Genomic DNA, 14,899 nt, shown 5'->3' on the forward strand with positions numbered 1-14,899 from the left:
TACTCTCTTATGTGAATCAATAGATGATCGCAGCTCATGGCCACAAGGCAACGCAAGTTCCTGAGGAAAGTTCCTGGTACAGTATGACCTGAGTATCTTCCAAGCCGGCTACTTTGTAGACCAGACACATCCCCACTTCTCACTGTTGGTCTGATTGTGAGGATAAAGGCTACATGCCACTGAACAGCGACTCTTCCATGATGGACTGAGTGACTGGGCAGACATACCCACACGTTAGCAGCACGGCCTCCTGTTTTAGCCCAGGTGCTCAGACATGGTCATTTGTACACCATGACCCCACCAAACCAGAAGGTCACAGCATCGTCCCCTTCAGAATGAAGCATGGGGACTGAGACCTAATTGGTCAACCAGTGTAGCTACCACCTCCTCAAAGCCAGGAGATGAAGGACAGAAAATCACAAGTGGAACCCAGTGAGCATATTTTGGCTTGGGACATATTTCTGTGAGGGAGAGGAGACAGGGCCACAGAAAGAATGCTTCTGGGAACTGAGCAGTGTGGTGTGTGTGGTTGGAACACCACAACAGCTGGGCTTTCTTCAACTTCAAAAGCTGCTCAGTCCCTTGTGAGCACCTGCCAAGATAAGCCTCAGTACAGAATATGAGATTTACATTATTAAAAAAGGGTGTTGTGGGATATTTGTACTCTGTGTGAAGTTGTGTTTGCTGTGATTGATGTAATAAAAAGCTAAATGGCCAATAGCTAGGCAGGAGAGATAGGAGCGACTTAGGAACAGAGAGAGGAAGAGGAGGATCTATGAGCAGAGGAGATGCCAGAGAATGCAAAGGAACAGGAGGTACAAGATAGAAGAGATGTAACACAACATGATAAAGCATAGATTAATATAAATGGTTAATTTAAGTTATAAGAGCTAGTTAGGGAACAAACTTAAGCTGTAAGCTGAGCTTTCATAATTAATAGGAAGTCTCTGTGTTGTTTTTGTGAACTGGAGACCAAAGGAAAATCCATCCACAACAAGGCGCCTTGCCTGACTTGCTCACTGGCTCATGCCTGACATTCAACCCCGCAGTTTGAAAGAGCAAACAAACATGCAGATAAGCAATGCTTGTGGTCAGGGAGAAAGCTGTGATTCCTTCAGGGACTGGGCGATTTAGATCTCAGCAGATGCTGAGAAGGTTTCAAAACCTCAGGACGCAGTAAATACTTGGCTGTGGAGGTGGATGAGGTAGGCACTTGAACTTCTGCAACCCATTGCTTGTACAGTACAATCTGCAGGTACAAGAACAGGGGATAAATAACTGTGCTGTGTCTGGCCTTGACCTCCTTCTGAATCCTTCAACCTGCTTTGTGGCTGTGACCCATCGCTTACATACTGTGGGCTGTGGGTGCAAGAACAGGGGACAGCTGCCCTGTGTTTGTGGCCCACTGTTGGCATACCGTCATCGAGAGGTGAGGACACAGAGTGTGTTCCTAGCCCTGGTCTACGCTTGACTCCCTCCCAAGTCCAGATGAAACATTTGGGACAATGAGACAAGGGACAATGAGCAGAAATAAGATCGGGGGTGAGCATGCTGGCTCAGCCCCTCCCTTTCTCCTTCCCCAAAGAAATTTCCAGCGGCACAGGGATCGTAGGTAGTATTTAAACTCTCATTGAGTGTTCACACATTTATAAGCTGTGAGAACGGAACTGGCTTGAAAATCATTCAGGAGACTTTTGTTTTTCAAACACAGGACCTCAGACAGTCCAGGGTGGCCTGAATTACCTGTTGTCAAGAATGACCTTAAACTCTTGATTCTCCTGCCTCCATCGCCTAAGTGCTGAGATTACAGCTGTGTGCCACCACAGCTGGCAACAGAGCCCTTTTTAAAATAGAAGGATAAAATGTAGAGGCCCAAAGAAGGAAAAGGACACATTGAGGGCTCTGGAGAGGGAGAAAGAAAGCGCTGCATTGAGCCATCCTGCCAGGGATGCCCAAGGAGTCAATGAGAATGGGGCAGGGGTCACCATTTGCTATGTTTTTTTTTCTTGAACATAATCCTTATGGATCTGGTCCTCATTCTGGAGGTAGAATATGTCAAACAGATGCAAGGTGTGACTTGCTAGGTCCACATCACTGAAAGCACAAGTGAGAAGTTACAGTGGGCAAAAACGGTGGGGTCTGGACTCCTAGCCCAGTGCCTCGTCGCTGCCCCTCACAGGGCCCTCCACAGGGCCCACCAGGTTACCGTGTTCTGCAGCTCAGCCCTCCACAGGGCCCACCAGGTTACCGTGTTCTGCAGCTCAGCCCTTCACAGGGCCCACCAGGTTACTGCGTATGGCTCCCCAGCCCTCCGCAGGACTCACCAGGTTACGGTGTATGGCTCCCCAGCCCTCCGCAGAACACACTGGTAGTTACTGTATGCCACTCCACTTAAAAGGGAGCATTTTATAAGCACATGTAGCTCAAGATAGGGCTGTATCTGGTTTTTACCTTTATTAAAAATAGAATTGGGCTGGAGAGATGGCTCAGAGGTTAAGAGCATTGCCTGCTCTACCAAAGGTCCTGAGTTCAATTCCCAGCAACCACATGGTGGCTCACAACCGTCTGTAATGGGGTCTGGTGCCCTTCTCTGGTCTGCAGGCATAGACACAGACAGAATATTGTATACATAATAAATAAATAAATATTTAAAGAAATAAAATTATTGCCAGGTGGCAGTGGCACTCACTTTTAATCCCAGCACTCAGGAGGCAGGCAGATCTCTGAGTTTGAAGCCATCCTGGTCTACAGAGCCAGTTCCAGGACAGTCAGGGCTACAAAGCGAAATGTCTCAAAAAACAAAATCAATACAACTATTTATTTGGAGTGTGTGGGGAGTGGACACTTGTGTGCCACAGCATTCGTGTAGCGGTCAGAGGGCAGCTTTCGGCAGTGTGTTCTCTCCTTCCACTACATAGATTTGGGGAACTGAACCAGGGAGCTAAGATTGACTGCAGGAGCCTTATTTGCTGAGAAATTTCAATACCTCAGTTTTTACTTTTGGACATAAAATTGTTATTATCTGATGCCTGAAAGTATATCGTTGTGAATGTATATTCAGAGGCTGGGAACACAGCTCAATGGCAGAATGGATGCTTAGCTGGTAGAAAACTCTGAGGAAACTCCCCAGCAACACACACACACTCGCATACACACACACACAGACACACACACATAGACACACACATACATACACACATACACACACAGACACATACAGACACACACATACACATACAGAGACACACACAGACACACACACATACACATACAGAGACACATACAGACACACACACACACATACAGACACACACACACACCCATACACATAAAGAGCTGAGAACTAAGGTCTGGGAATATGTCTATGGTAGAGCGTTTGCTTAACTTATACCCATAAACAGGCCCTGAGTTCAATCCCTGGCATGTATACATTCTCGGTATCAATAAGTCCCATAACACTCTTACCTTTGTAGAATCAGGTTCAGTAGAAGAATAGACACCATAAATTTTCAGGACTTCCTCAATTGGGATACTGTTCTGTGAAACAAAAACAATGTGTTGTCATATTGTGGCTTTTTCTTTATTAAAAAACAAAATTACTGCAGCTATAATGGTTCTAGTTGTACAGTGTAAGGTAACACAGCAACTCAGTAATAACTCCTAGATTATTGTGTAACCAAGTTTTCTAGACATTAATATTTCTCATCTTTTTTTTCTTGTCTCCCATAAATATTTTTACAGTACGGTATGGAGGCCAAATTTTTACTACATATTTAAAATCACAAATTTTACTATTAGTAAATCCCAGGCATTTAGAATCAATATTGAAAACATGTAAGTATACATTAGTACCAAAATGAGCTTAGAAATCCTGAAATGAAGCTGGGTGTGGCGGTGCACGCCTTTGATTCAAGCACTTGGGGGGCAGAGGCAGGTGGATTTCTGTGAGTTCAAGGCCAGCCTGGGCTACAGAGTAAGTTCTAGGACAGCTAGGGCTACACAGAGAAACCCTGTCTTGAAAATCAAAATAACAACAAAGAATAAAACCAGAGTGTCCACATAGAGAGTGCTCTTTTCCTCACCATTAAGACTCCGGCGTAAGATGATAAGATCACTGCTTCGCGCTCTTTTCGGTTTGGATACAAGGGTCTGCCGTGAAGTGGCGCTTTCCTAAGGGGAAATATGGATAGAGAAGGTTGGAGTGTGAGTGTGTGTATGGAGGCCAGAGGCCAGCTTCTGGTGATTCCCCTGGACCCATCCACCTTGGTTTCTGAGTCAGGGTCTCTCCCTGGACCTGGGCTCACCATGTAGGCGAGGCTGCCAGCAGACACCAGGGAGCCACATCTTTGCCTCTTTAGGGCTGTGATTATAACTTTATGCCACCATGCCCGGCATTTTATGTCGGTGCTGGGGATCAAATCGTGCAGTAAGGCTGACTGAGCCGTCTGTTTTCCAGGCTCCTATTGTTCTTTTTGATAGCTGCCAAGGTGATACTAATCCATAGGTAACCAGCCATGGTTGTGGATTATCCACTTTTAAAGTAGGATTAATATGATTGATTTTCTGTTGATCTCCCAACAAAGTGATGAATTTTTCGTTTTTGTCTGTTTTTCCTAAACCTGTCACAAATGCTGACTGCCCCATGGGGGCAGGAGTCCACCCTGCTTCTCATCGTCTGTTTGGGGAAGCTTACCGTTAGGAAGGCTGGGATACCCCTAGATTCTGGGCACGGGTCTGGCCAGTGTGTTCTATGTGCAGACAAATCAGAAAACAGAGACACTGAGACACATGCCACGTCCGTCTGCTTGTTGTTTGTTTAAATCTATCCTGGTTTGAACTGAACCTTGTTCTGAAGTGAGATGACAAGAATAGTGTCCACCCAGGAAAAGAGACTGGAGGTGGAATCTGGTAGCATCAGGTGAGGTTTAAAAAAAAACAGAAACGCATTGTGTGTGTGTGTGTGTGTGTGTGCGCGCGTGCGTGCGTGTGCGTGTGTGTGTGTATGTGTGAGAGAGAGAGAGACAGAGACAGAGAGAGAGAGCTTAGAAGACAATTTGAGGGAATTTGCTCTCTTTCCATCATGTAAGGCCCAGTTATTGAACTCCGATAGTCAATTTATTGGCAAATCCTTTGCCCCTGAGATTTAAATCACTGTGCCTAACAGTCCAGTTCACAAACTTGGAAGATATACAGGCAATCAAACTTGCCTCCCCGACCTTCTCTCCTCTTGATTTCTCATCTCCTCGTTGCTCCTCTGTTAAAGTTGTTCAAACTAGATTTTCTGCTTATTACAGTCAGTTCTTAACTGTGACCTTGAGCCAGGATCGCGGAATAGAGCTGGTCTCTGGACTTTGGGATGAGCTATCTGATCACAGCCCCTTAGTTCCCTGTTCTGACCAGTTGAACGTGTCTGCTGAATCGCTGCACTTGAAGGAAAAGGCTGATAAGCTCGAGGAGGAAATGATCGCACAGACTCAAGTACTTAGCTGCTTCCACGCTCCAGAAACCGTGTAAGGTGGTCCTTGGGAAGCAATTTCAGGCTCTGCCTACAGAACTAACCATTGAGACTCATAGCTCCTATATAATACAGTGAAGTCGTGCCTCTCCTATATAATACAGTGAAGTCATGCCTCTCCTATATAATACAGTGAAGTCATGCCTCTCATATATAATACAATGAAGTCATGCTTCTCAGAGAAAGCTTCCCATGCAAGATTATTTTTTTTAAACTTGATGGAAACCAATGATTAGAAATACAAACTAGGTGAGCACATCTACCATGTCCTCAAACTGCCCATGGAGTGTGTATTCAGGCTTCTGGCTGGAGGAGAAGTTTGCCCTGTGTTTCTACATCAGAGAGCCTCATAACAAAACACCGGGTAGGGCTGGACCTTCCTCCATCACATTGTAAAAGGGAAACCCGCCAGGGCTGGGGAGACGGCTCAGTAGGTAAAGAGCTTGTCTTACACAAGCATGGGCCCTGAGTTTAGAGCCTTTCCTCATCATTCATGTAAAACTCTGAGCATGTTGACACAGCCTGAATCCTAATGCTGGGGGATGGAGATGGGGCCAGGCGCTCTCTGGAGCTTGCTGGCTAGCTAGGCTTTCCTGTGGTGAGCTCCAGATTCAGTGGGAGACAGATGCTACTTCAAAACCTAAGTGAAGAGAGACTGAGAAAGACACTGACATTGACCTCTGAGCTCTGCATACACCCACATCCATGCACAGGAAGGTGTGTCCATACCTACCTCCTTACCCACACTAAATAAACAGATAGATTGAAAAGAAAAACATCAAACGCATTTCAACTTACACTTTCTCCCACTGGAGCCAAGTTAAATCTTCTGAGGGATCTACCCATTGACAAGCAACACTGACGGCCAGGTCATAGTGGGCCTGGAAGCAGGAAATAGAGAGCAGACAGTGTGGGTTCAGATTTTGGCAAAGCGCTTCCCTGGACAATGGCCTCACTAAGCCCCAGCCTCTGTCATGTTCCACTTAGGGAAGATCCTTATTTATAAACAGCCTGATGTTCAGTTAGGGATATTCCAGGACCCAGACATTTACTTTATCTGCCACTAAACAGTTACGTGCCGTGTGTGGTCCAGAAAAGAGAGAACCCTCAACTGGCAGTTGGGGAATGTGGCCTTGCACCGGGCTTTCCAAGGGCTCAGGAATATTCCTGGGTGAGGCGCTGATGAGGCTGGGCCTCCCTCTCCTTAGGGCTTAAAAAGGCAAAAGGAGAGAGTGGAGAAAGAAAGCCATAGAGAACATTTGACAGTCCTGTTTGGTGTTAGACCTGTACTCCCAGGGGACAGAGGAGGTGTGGGACCCTCGATGGAGGCACTGTGGTGCTCAGCTGAGGAGACAGAAACAATCCTGACTGACTTTCACTGAGGAGGGAGTCTCAGGGCTAGAGCCTGTAGGAAAGGGGGTTTATACAAATGGAGAAGTTCACTCCAGGGGGGCACAGCATGAGCAATGGGCCCGACTGAGAGATAGGTGGAGAGCCTCACACCTGGTACAGCACTGAGGGTCAATTTTTGCACTGACTCTCATCACAGCAAAGACTTTCTGTAGGTCATCTGTCAGCTCTTACTTAATAAGTGTGTTTGCCGCTCAGTACCAACATTTCCTTTCCATCACCATAGCCAGGAAGGTGAAGGCTGGTCGGGGATTGGTTAAGGTTCTAAACATCTCTAAACAGTGTAGTGATGCCCTCCAGGGACCTGAGTTAAATAAAATGTTGACCTAAATAATAAATCAGGGGTTTGGACCACGGTGACCTGGTGACACTTCATCAGGAGCTTGATGTTTGGACCAGTTACATGGTCGTGCTCATTAGAAATAGAAGCACTCGGCCCTACCCTGACCTCCAGAATCAAAATAGCTCTGTAATAAAACCTCATTAAAGTTTGAGAAGTTCTGCTCTGATCTGTTTAATGCCCTGTGTGATATGTGCACACAAAGAGGCAGGCTTAACTACAAACCCTGGCTTTACACAGAGGGAAACTGAGGAAAAGAGACTCATCCCTCTCAGCACAAGGAAAGATCATGGGCCGGGGGGGGGGGGGTGTAAACTGAGTTTACTAATTTCTTTTGGATTAAATCTCTCTGTAGTTTCTTCTCTAATTTCTGTGTCATGAGCCAGCAGAACGTAACATGAGCCTGAACTCAGTAAGAATAACGAAAAGGATTCTAGGGTCATGTATGACTTTGCCTTACTGCGCTGATGCAAACAATAGTAAGTGATTAGAGTTGAGAACTACCCTATTGCTAGTTCTGACAAGGTCTTTAACACGGTGAGTCAACGTTTTATCTCGCAGTCATTGGTTTAAATCTTTTCCCGCCTAGGTTGATTTTCATATTCTCTTTTTGCTTTCTATTTGGTGGGTTAAAATGATCATAGGGACAACCTTAGGGTGAGGAAAGCACAGGGAAGAGGACCGGGTGCCCACGTGCACGTGCGTGTGTGTGAGTGCGCGTGCGCACGCTTGTGCACATCCGTGCGTGCGCATGCGTTAAGTTACACAGGCGTTTGATCCCTGTTCTGGCCCCTTATTACATACAGAACGCAATGGGAGTTGCACCAGTAGGACACTCTTTACCATCTCATCTAGAAAGGTGAGTTGGCCTCTTCCTTTTGGGTCAAATTCGTTTTCCCGAAGTCTGATGCCAATATACTCTCCCCTTGAAAGCAAGAGAGCAGCATTGAGCTTTGGGGAATGATACGGGGTTCTGTCTTCAGAAAGAGACTTTCTTCCCAGTCCCTCCCCCACCCCGATAAAAATGCAGCAGAACTCATTGTTGGTCTAGGAGCTGTAACATTCAATATTGGCTTGGGGAGTGATCTCCAAAGGCTGCAGGTTTAAAACCCCTGATGATAATGAACTTAAATCACATTTATCTTAATACTAAACTCATCGTTGGAAAGCAGGAAGGATGCAAAATGTCAACATATAGAAAAGATTTTTTTTTTTTGTAAGAGGAGGGCTAAGCTCCCCGTATAAAATAAAAGATTTCCTGCTGGGCATTATAGTCCATGCCTTTAATCCAAGCAGGAGACAGAAGCAGATGCATCTCCTATGGGTGTTTATACTCTAAGAAGAGGAGGCTCTAACATAACAGAATATATTTCTGTAATATTTCCCACAGAATGCACCAGCATTTTACATTATACCTGGAGTTAATATGGTCAGCAAGAAAATTATCTATCTATCTATCTATCTATCTATCTATCTATCTATCATCTATCTATCATCTATCTATCTATCTATCTATCATCTATCTATCTATCTATCTATCTATCTATCTATCTATCATTTATCTATCTATCATTTATCTATCTATCTATCTATCTATCTATCTATCTATTATCTATCATCTATCTATCTATCTATCATCTATCTATCTATCATCTATCTATCATCTATCTATCTATCTATCTATCATCTATCATCTATCTATCTATCTATCTATCTATCATCTATCTATCTATCATCTATAAATCTATCTATCTATCATCTATCTATCATCTATCTATCATCTATCTATCATCTATCTATCATCTATCTATCTATCTATCTATCTATCTATCTATCTATCTATCTATCTATCTATCATCTGTTTGAGACAGATGATACAGTCATGGCTGTTCTGGAACTCTGTAGACCAAACCAGCCTTGAACTCACAGAGATGGAGCTGTCTCCTCCTCCCATAGTGCTGGGATTGAAGGTGTGCACCTCTACACCCGCTAGAGTCACCATGCTTAACTACTGTTTGTGTTTTTTTGTTATAATGGCTCCAAACGCGTATGTGAAAACATGAGTGAATTCCATACATGTTTATCTGGCATTTCTTAAAGATTTAGTAGAAGACAGTCATCTTTATAAGCAGACAATGGACATTTGATGGAATCTATTATATGGTCTTCGATGAGAAAAAATACTAGGATTGTGGCAACATTACATACAAAATAAAATATGACCTCTTCTTGTTGTATGATCGGTGATTTTTCACCAACATTTTTGAAATACCAAATTAAAGAAAAACTGAGTGGGATGAGGGAAATTTATGGGAAACTTGATCTTTTCTTTATTAGCCAAGAAAGTTTAGAAGTCAAGTTGTTAAGTGTGGCAATAGAAGCTGCAGAGGCTCTGTTTCAATGCCAGGCCCCAGGGCACATCTAGGCATCTGTATCTTTTGCCAGTAAGTGTTGCCCCTTTCGGTGGTGCATACTGTCCCCCGAGGCTGTGGGGAGCTTGCACATGCACGCTGCTGCAGAAGCATTTGCCCAAGAGATTCTGAATCCTGCCCTGCACCGCATATGCCTGCATGGCAGAGACAGAGACCAGAGCGTCTGCTGGCTTTCTCCAGCAGAGCAGCGAGATCCCTCCTTAGCTTCCTGTGCACCCGCCGGTACCCAGGACATCTATCTGGGCGATACTCACAGCAGCCTCTTCACCTCCCGCTTCACACGACTCTTTTCCATGGCAAGGCCGGGGCTGACCGGATAGCTTGCGCTCCACCTGACAGCCTTTAGGAAGAGCAATTTCTGCAAGCCTAGAAACTACAGCAGCAAATCAGAGAGAATATGAATTAGGAACGCTGTTGCTACAAATACCAGTCATGGAGTCCGAGGCTGTGGAAGGCATCCAAGAGCATCCAGAATTCAGAACTCCCATTCAGCAAGTTCCAACTCAGAAAGGGACCTGGAGGCTAGCCCTGGACCTTGTGCCCATCTGACAGCTTATTCCTTTCAAATTTTAATTACAGAAAATTATTAAGTAACTTAATTTTGTGTGTACATACGAGTGCGGGTCCCCATTGCCGTGGCACACGTGTGGAGGTCTAGGAGAAGTCTCAGAAGCTGGCTCTCTGAGATGTCACCCAAGAATGGAACTCAGGTCCTTAGACCTGAGTTTAAGTATTTGGCTTAAGTGTGTTTTAAGTATTTTGACCTGCTGAGCCGTCCAGCCTGCCCTCTTTCAAGCTTTTCTCACACTCACTGTGTGCTCACCCTCACACTAATCACACTAATCGCACTAATATTGGAAAACAGGGATGGTTCATGCAGCAGTTGACCAGGCTCTTTGGGCAGAACCACTCATACAGGCTGACTTGTGGTCTGATATTATGGAAGTGTCCTGTGTATGGTTGACACCGTGAGTCCCAGTGTGTTTACAGCCCGCCCATGACGGAACTGCCCATGACTTCCCAGAGCTGTCACGGACTGTCATTTGACAGTCCACACAATAGTGGCGAGTGTGTCTTCAGGTCTCACCTTGACTTTGAACTAGAAATCAAAGAGAAGGTAATGGAATCAAAGGGGCTCTGAAATCACACATACGCACAGCACACACACACAATTGTGAAAAAAATCATTACTATTGAATGGGGAAACTCAGCAACGTATGACTAGGAATCAAACCTACCAGCATCATCTGTATTAATTTAAAAGATTTTAATCACATTGTGATGGCTAATTTGATGACTGAATCACTATTATTAGCTATTTTGTTGAATGCTATGCTGCCCTGGGTGGTGGTGACACATGCGTTTAATCCCAGTACTCGGGAGGCAGAGGCAGGCAGACCTCTGCATTCAAGGCCAGTCTGGTCTACAGAACTAGTTCCAGGACAGCCATGGCAACACAGAGAGACCTTTGTCTTAAGAAAAAAAACAAAAAACAAAAACAAAGAAACAAAAGCAAAACAAACAAACAACATCAAAACGTTATTCTGGATTTTTTTTTTTTTTTTGTAAAATTGCTTTCTGGGTGAGATAAACATTTAATTTGATGAACTTTAAAGTAAAGTATATTTCCTTCCAGATGTGAGTGGCCCTACCTAGCTGGTTAAAAGCCTTGAATGAACAAGGATTAACCTCTTCTAGCAAGAAGGCAATCTGTCAGCAGACAGCTTAGATTCTAACTGCAACTCTTTCTGGTGTCTCCAGACTCTGCTGGTCTCCTTGATCAAATTCAGACTGACCAAGCCTCTACAATCATGGGAACCAGTTTCTCTAAAGCCAGTCTTTCTCCCTCTCTCAGCAATTTTGTGGTAGTTCAGTAGATGTTTTCAGTACAGACTGCACCTATTCTCTCTCTCTCTCTCTCTCTCTCTCTCTCTCTCTCTCTCTCTCTCTCTCTCCCCCTCCCTCCCTCTCTCTCTCCCCCTCTCCCCCTCCCTCTCTCTTTCCCTGCCTCTCCCCCCACCCCCACCCCTCTCCTTGTTTTGTTTCTCTGGAGAAGATGTAACAAAAATGTGGACAGACTATTTAAGTTGTACATGTGATTTACAATCCGTGCTTTAAAGGTAATTGAAAAGAAGGCGTGCTCTTCCTGCGGGTGCTTCTGCTGCAGCCTGTGAGAGGGAGCCAGTGGGGGTGGAGAGGTGGAGGAGCACAGCATACAAGATGGGTGCATTCCAAAGACGCTGCAATTGCTCTGATCAGGAGAGGGTAGGAGAGAATGCTGCAAGTTAGGAGGCCTCATGGCCTAGGGGAAGAAAAGCCCTGGCCCAGGGAAGCCAGGCACTGGGATGTGGCATCCTCTCTGCAGCTGGTTGATATGACCATGGGCAAGCTGCTCATGTGTTACAAAAGACAAAAAGCAAAACGAACAACAGGTCTAGTTAACTTCTTGCCAGACCTCACCCTGACATCTATCATTCCATGAAGGCCGAAATGTGCTAAAGTTCTTTTAATTTAATAATTTATAAAAGCATAAGTTCATAGGATGTTGTCTTATTTCATTAATAGAAAGTGGGCTCAATTTTTTGGCATGAAGTGGGCTCAATACCGTGGCAGAAGACAGGATCATTAGCTTTGAAGCCTGAATAGTGAAAGTCTTAGCACTTACTTTAACCGATTTTCTTTCTTTCTTCCTTCCTTCCTTTTTTCCTTCCTTCCTTCCTTCCTTCCGTCCTTCCTTCCTTCCTTCCTTCCTTCCTTTCTTTTTTTGTTTTTTGAAACGTGGTTTCTCTGTGTAACAGTCATGGATGTCCTGGAACTCACTCTGTAGACCAGGCTGGCCTCCAACTCACTGAGATCCACCTGCCTCTGCCTCCTGTGTGCTGGGATTAAAGGTGTGCGCCTCCCCCACCCAGCAACCAATTCTTTCTTACAGCTCTGAGCAAGCCCTTTGATTTTCACACTTAAGAATTACAAATTTGTGTCTTTTGATTGGTGTCACAGCTTTCTCTTAACACCCCATTCCAACATGGCATAATCCCTGAAGGTATATCATATATATAATATATATATATTAAATAATAACAATGCTAGTGCTTACCACCTCTAGATCATGAGGCAGGGGGTCAGGACCTTGAAAGACCAACTCTCTGTGTCATGTTATGCAAAGTAACTTTTTTTCTTTTCATTTCTTTTTTTTTGCATATAATCTTATCATTTATTAAAGAATAGCATAGACTTACATACATGTGAGATGGATATGCTTGCTTATTTTTTTTAATTTATTTATTTATTAAGGATTTCTGCCTCCTCCCCGCCACCGCCTCCCATTTCCCTCCCCCTCCCCCAATCAAGTCCCCCTCCCTGATCTGCTCGAGGAGCAATCAGGGTTCCCTGACCTGTGTAAAACAACCATTAGCTGAGGTTGGGCTAACTGGAGAGGATCGGTTCCTTTGTCCGCTTCGCCCGGATGAGAGAGGGCCATTTGCATAGGCTTGAATTCAGTTAGACTTGAATTTTGCATGTCACTCTATTCTGTCTATAGAGCCCCAAAGGAATCAAGACCACTAGCTGGAAACACACAAGAGGGACCCTGCTAAGACGTCGGCTGCCTCACGCTCTAGCTCTTACAGACACCAAGTCCACCCCCACCCTTCCCCAAATCACAGCCCTGGAGTTTTAGGCGTCCTGGGCCCTTGGAATATCGGCACATTCTAAGCCGACCCCCTCTCCACAGTCCCGTCTTAGCCTCTACTACGCTATGCTGGCTGCAGGCTCTTACCAGTCCCCAGAATGTCTCACCAACTGGAGCTGACGCAGCGCTTCTGCTCTTTCTGGTACCCGCAGGCAGGCTTGGGCATTGGAAGGCTTGAGCTGCTGCTCAAAGTCTTCCTGAACGCAGATGCTTCTGCCTGGTTGCTAGGAAACTGTGCCTGGATGAAAATAGTTTTATAAACATCCTCGTGTCTCCTCCCACGCACATAGTGGAGAGGTCGTATATTTGAGACCAACTGTGGCCTTGGCCTTCAGTCGTTCACGTATCTTTTCACCTGGGTAGGCATAGGTGCACCAGCTGAATAATTAATCAGAAAGCTGAGAAGAGGAAGCCACTTCCCCCGGTTTTCATTTTCTCTCTCCTCTCTTTCTTTCCTTCTTTTCTAAGACAGCATTTGGCTACAATGGAGGAGTCAGTGGACCAGCAAGGATTGCTGGAGAAGCCAGTGGAACTCCAGCTCCTCCATACAGAGTATCCCAAGCAATTTCTTGGGATGATTCTACCGAATGACTATGAACACAGAGCAGTGAAAAACCAGGGGAGCCACCACCTGGGGACACACTGTCATGTGATGGTTGGTTTTAGGCCAACTTGACACCAAATAGAGTCATTTGGAAAGAAGGAACCTTAGATGAAGGGTTGCCTTCTTCAGATGGCCTGAAGGCAAGTGTGTAAAGGCATTTTCTTGATTAATGATAGACGTAGGAAGACCCAGCCCCCTGTGGGTGGTGCTGCCCCTGGCCAAGTGGTTCTGGGTTGTATTAGTAAGGAGGTTGAGCAAGTCATGAGGGGAAGCCAGTAGGGAACATCCCTCCATGGTTTCTGCTTCAGTTCCTGCCCCCAGGTTCCAGCCTTGAGCTCTGCCCCTGGCTTCCTTCCATAACGGACTCTAATTTGCAAGGTATAATAAACTCTTTCTGTAGCAGGTTGGTGATCAGTGTTTGATGACAGCAACAAAAAATCAAAGTAAGACAAAGTACCACGTCTCTCCTGGTGAGTGGTTCCCCCTGCTTGCACACTTGTTCATCTGAACTAGTACATAGTGTATCACTGCTCTCCTGGTGAGTGTGGTCCCCTGCTTGCACACTTGTTCATCTGAACTAGTACATAGTGCACCACTGCTCTCCTGGTGAGTGTGGTCCCCTGCTTGCACACTTGTTCACCTGAACTAGTACATAGTGTACCACGGCTCTCCTGGTGAGTGTGGTCCCCTGCTTGCACACTTGTTCATCTGAACTAGTACATAGTGTACCACGGCTCTCCTGGTGAGTGGTTCCCCCTGCTTGCACACTTGTTCATCTGAACTAGTACATAGTGCACCACGGCTCTCCTGGTGAGTGGTTCCCCCTGCTTGCACACTTGTTCATCTGAACTAGTACATAGTGCACCACGGCTCTCCTGGTGAGTGTGGTCCCCTGCTTGCACACTTG

The 14,899-nt window shown here is 45.4% G+C and overlaps 1 protein-coding gene across 4 annotated transcripts in view; it reads right to left on the reverse strand.

Moving 5' to 3' along the window:
- C17H2orf80 (chromosome 17 C2orf80 homolog) overlaps positions 1 to 13,623 on the reverse strand; it is a 29,777-nt gene extending 16,154 nt beyond the window's left edge. For 2 of the 4 annotated variants that reach the window (XM_075951414.1, XM_075951412.1), the window contains exons 1-6: positions 13,496 to 13,623; positions 9,952 to 10,070; positions 8,109 to 8,190; positions 6,314 to 6,396; positions 4,083 to 4,170; positions 3,466 to 3,537 (exon numbers count right to left, since the gene is read on the reverse strand). In XM_075951414.1, the coding sequence (XP_075807529.1) occupies positions 3,466 to 3,537; positions 4,083 to 4,170; positions 6,314 to 6,396; positions 8,109 to 8,190; positions 9,952 to 9,992 (366 nt within the window). In that variant the 5' untranslated portion in view covers positions 9,993 to 10,070; positions 13,496 to 13,623. Of the gene's footprint in view, positions 1 to 854; positions 1,250 to 3,465; positions 3,538 to 4,082; positions 4,171 to 6,313; positions 6,397 to 8,108; positions 8,191 to 9,951; positions 10,071 to 13,475 lie in introns of those variants that run through there. The other 2 variants (XM_075951415.1, XM_075951413.1) reach the window with 2 other exon arrangements.
- Between the last annotated feature and the right edge of the window lie 1,276 nt (positions 13,624 to 14,899).

This window comes from Microtus pennsylvanicus, chromosome 17 (genome assembly GCF_037038515.1).
Source record: "Microtus pennsylvanicus isolate mMicPen1 chromosome 17, mMicPen1.hap1, whole genome shotgun sequence".
Classification (NCBI taxonomy): Eukaryota; Metazoa; Chordata; class Mammalia; order Rodentia; family Cricetidae; genus Microtus; species Microtus pennsylvanicus.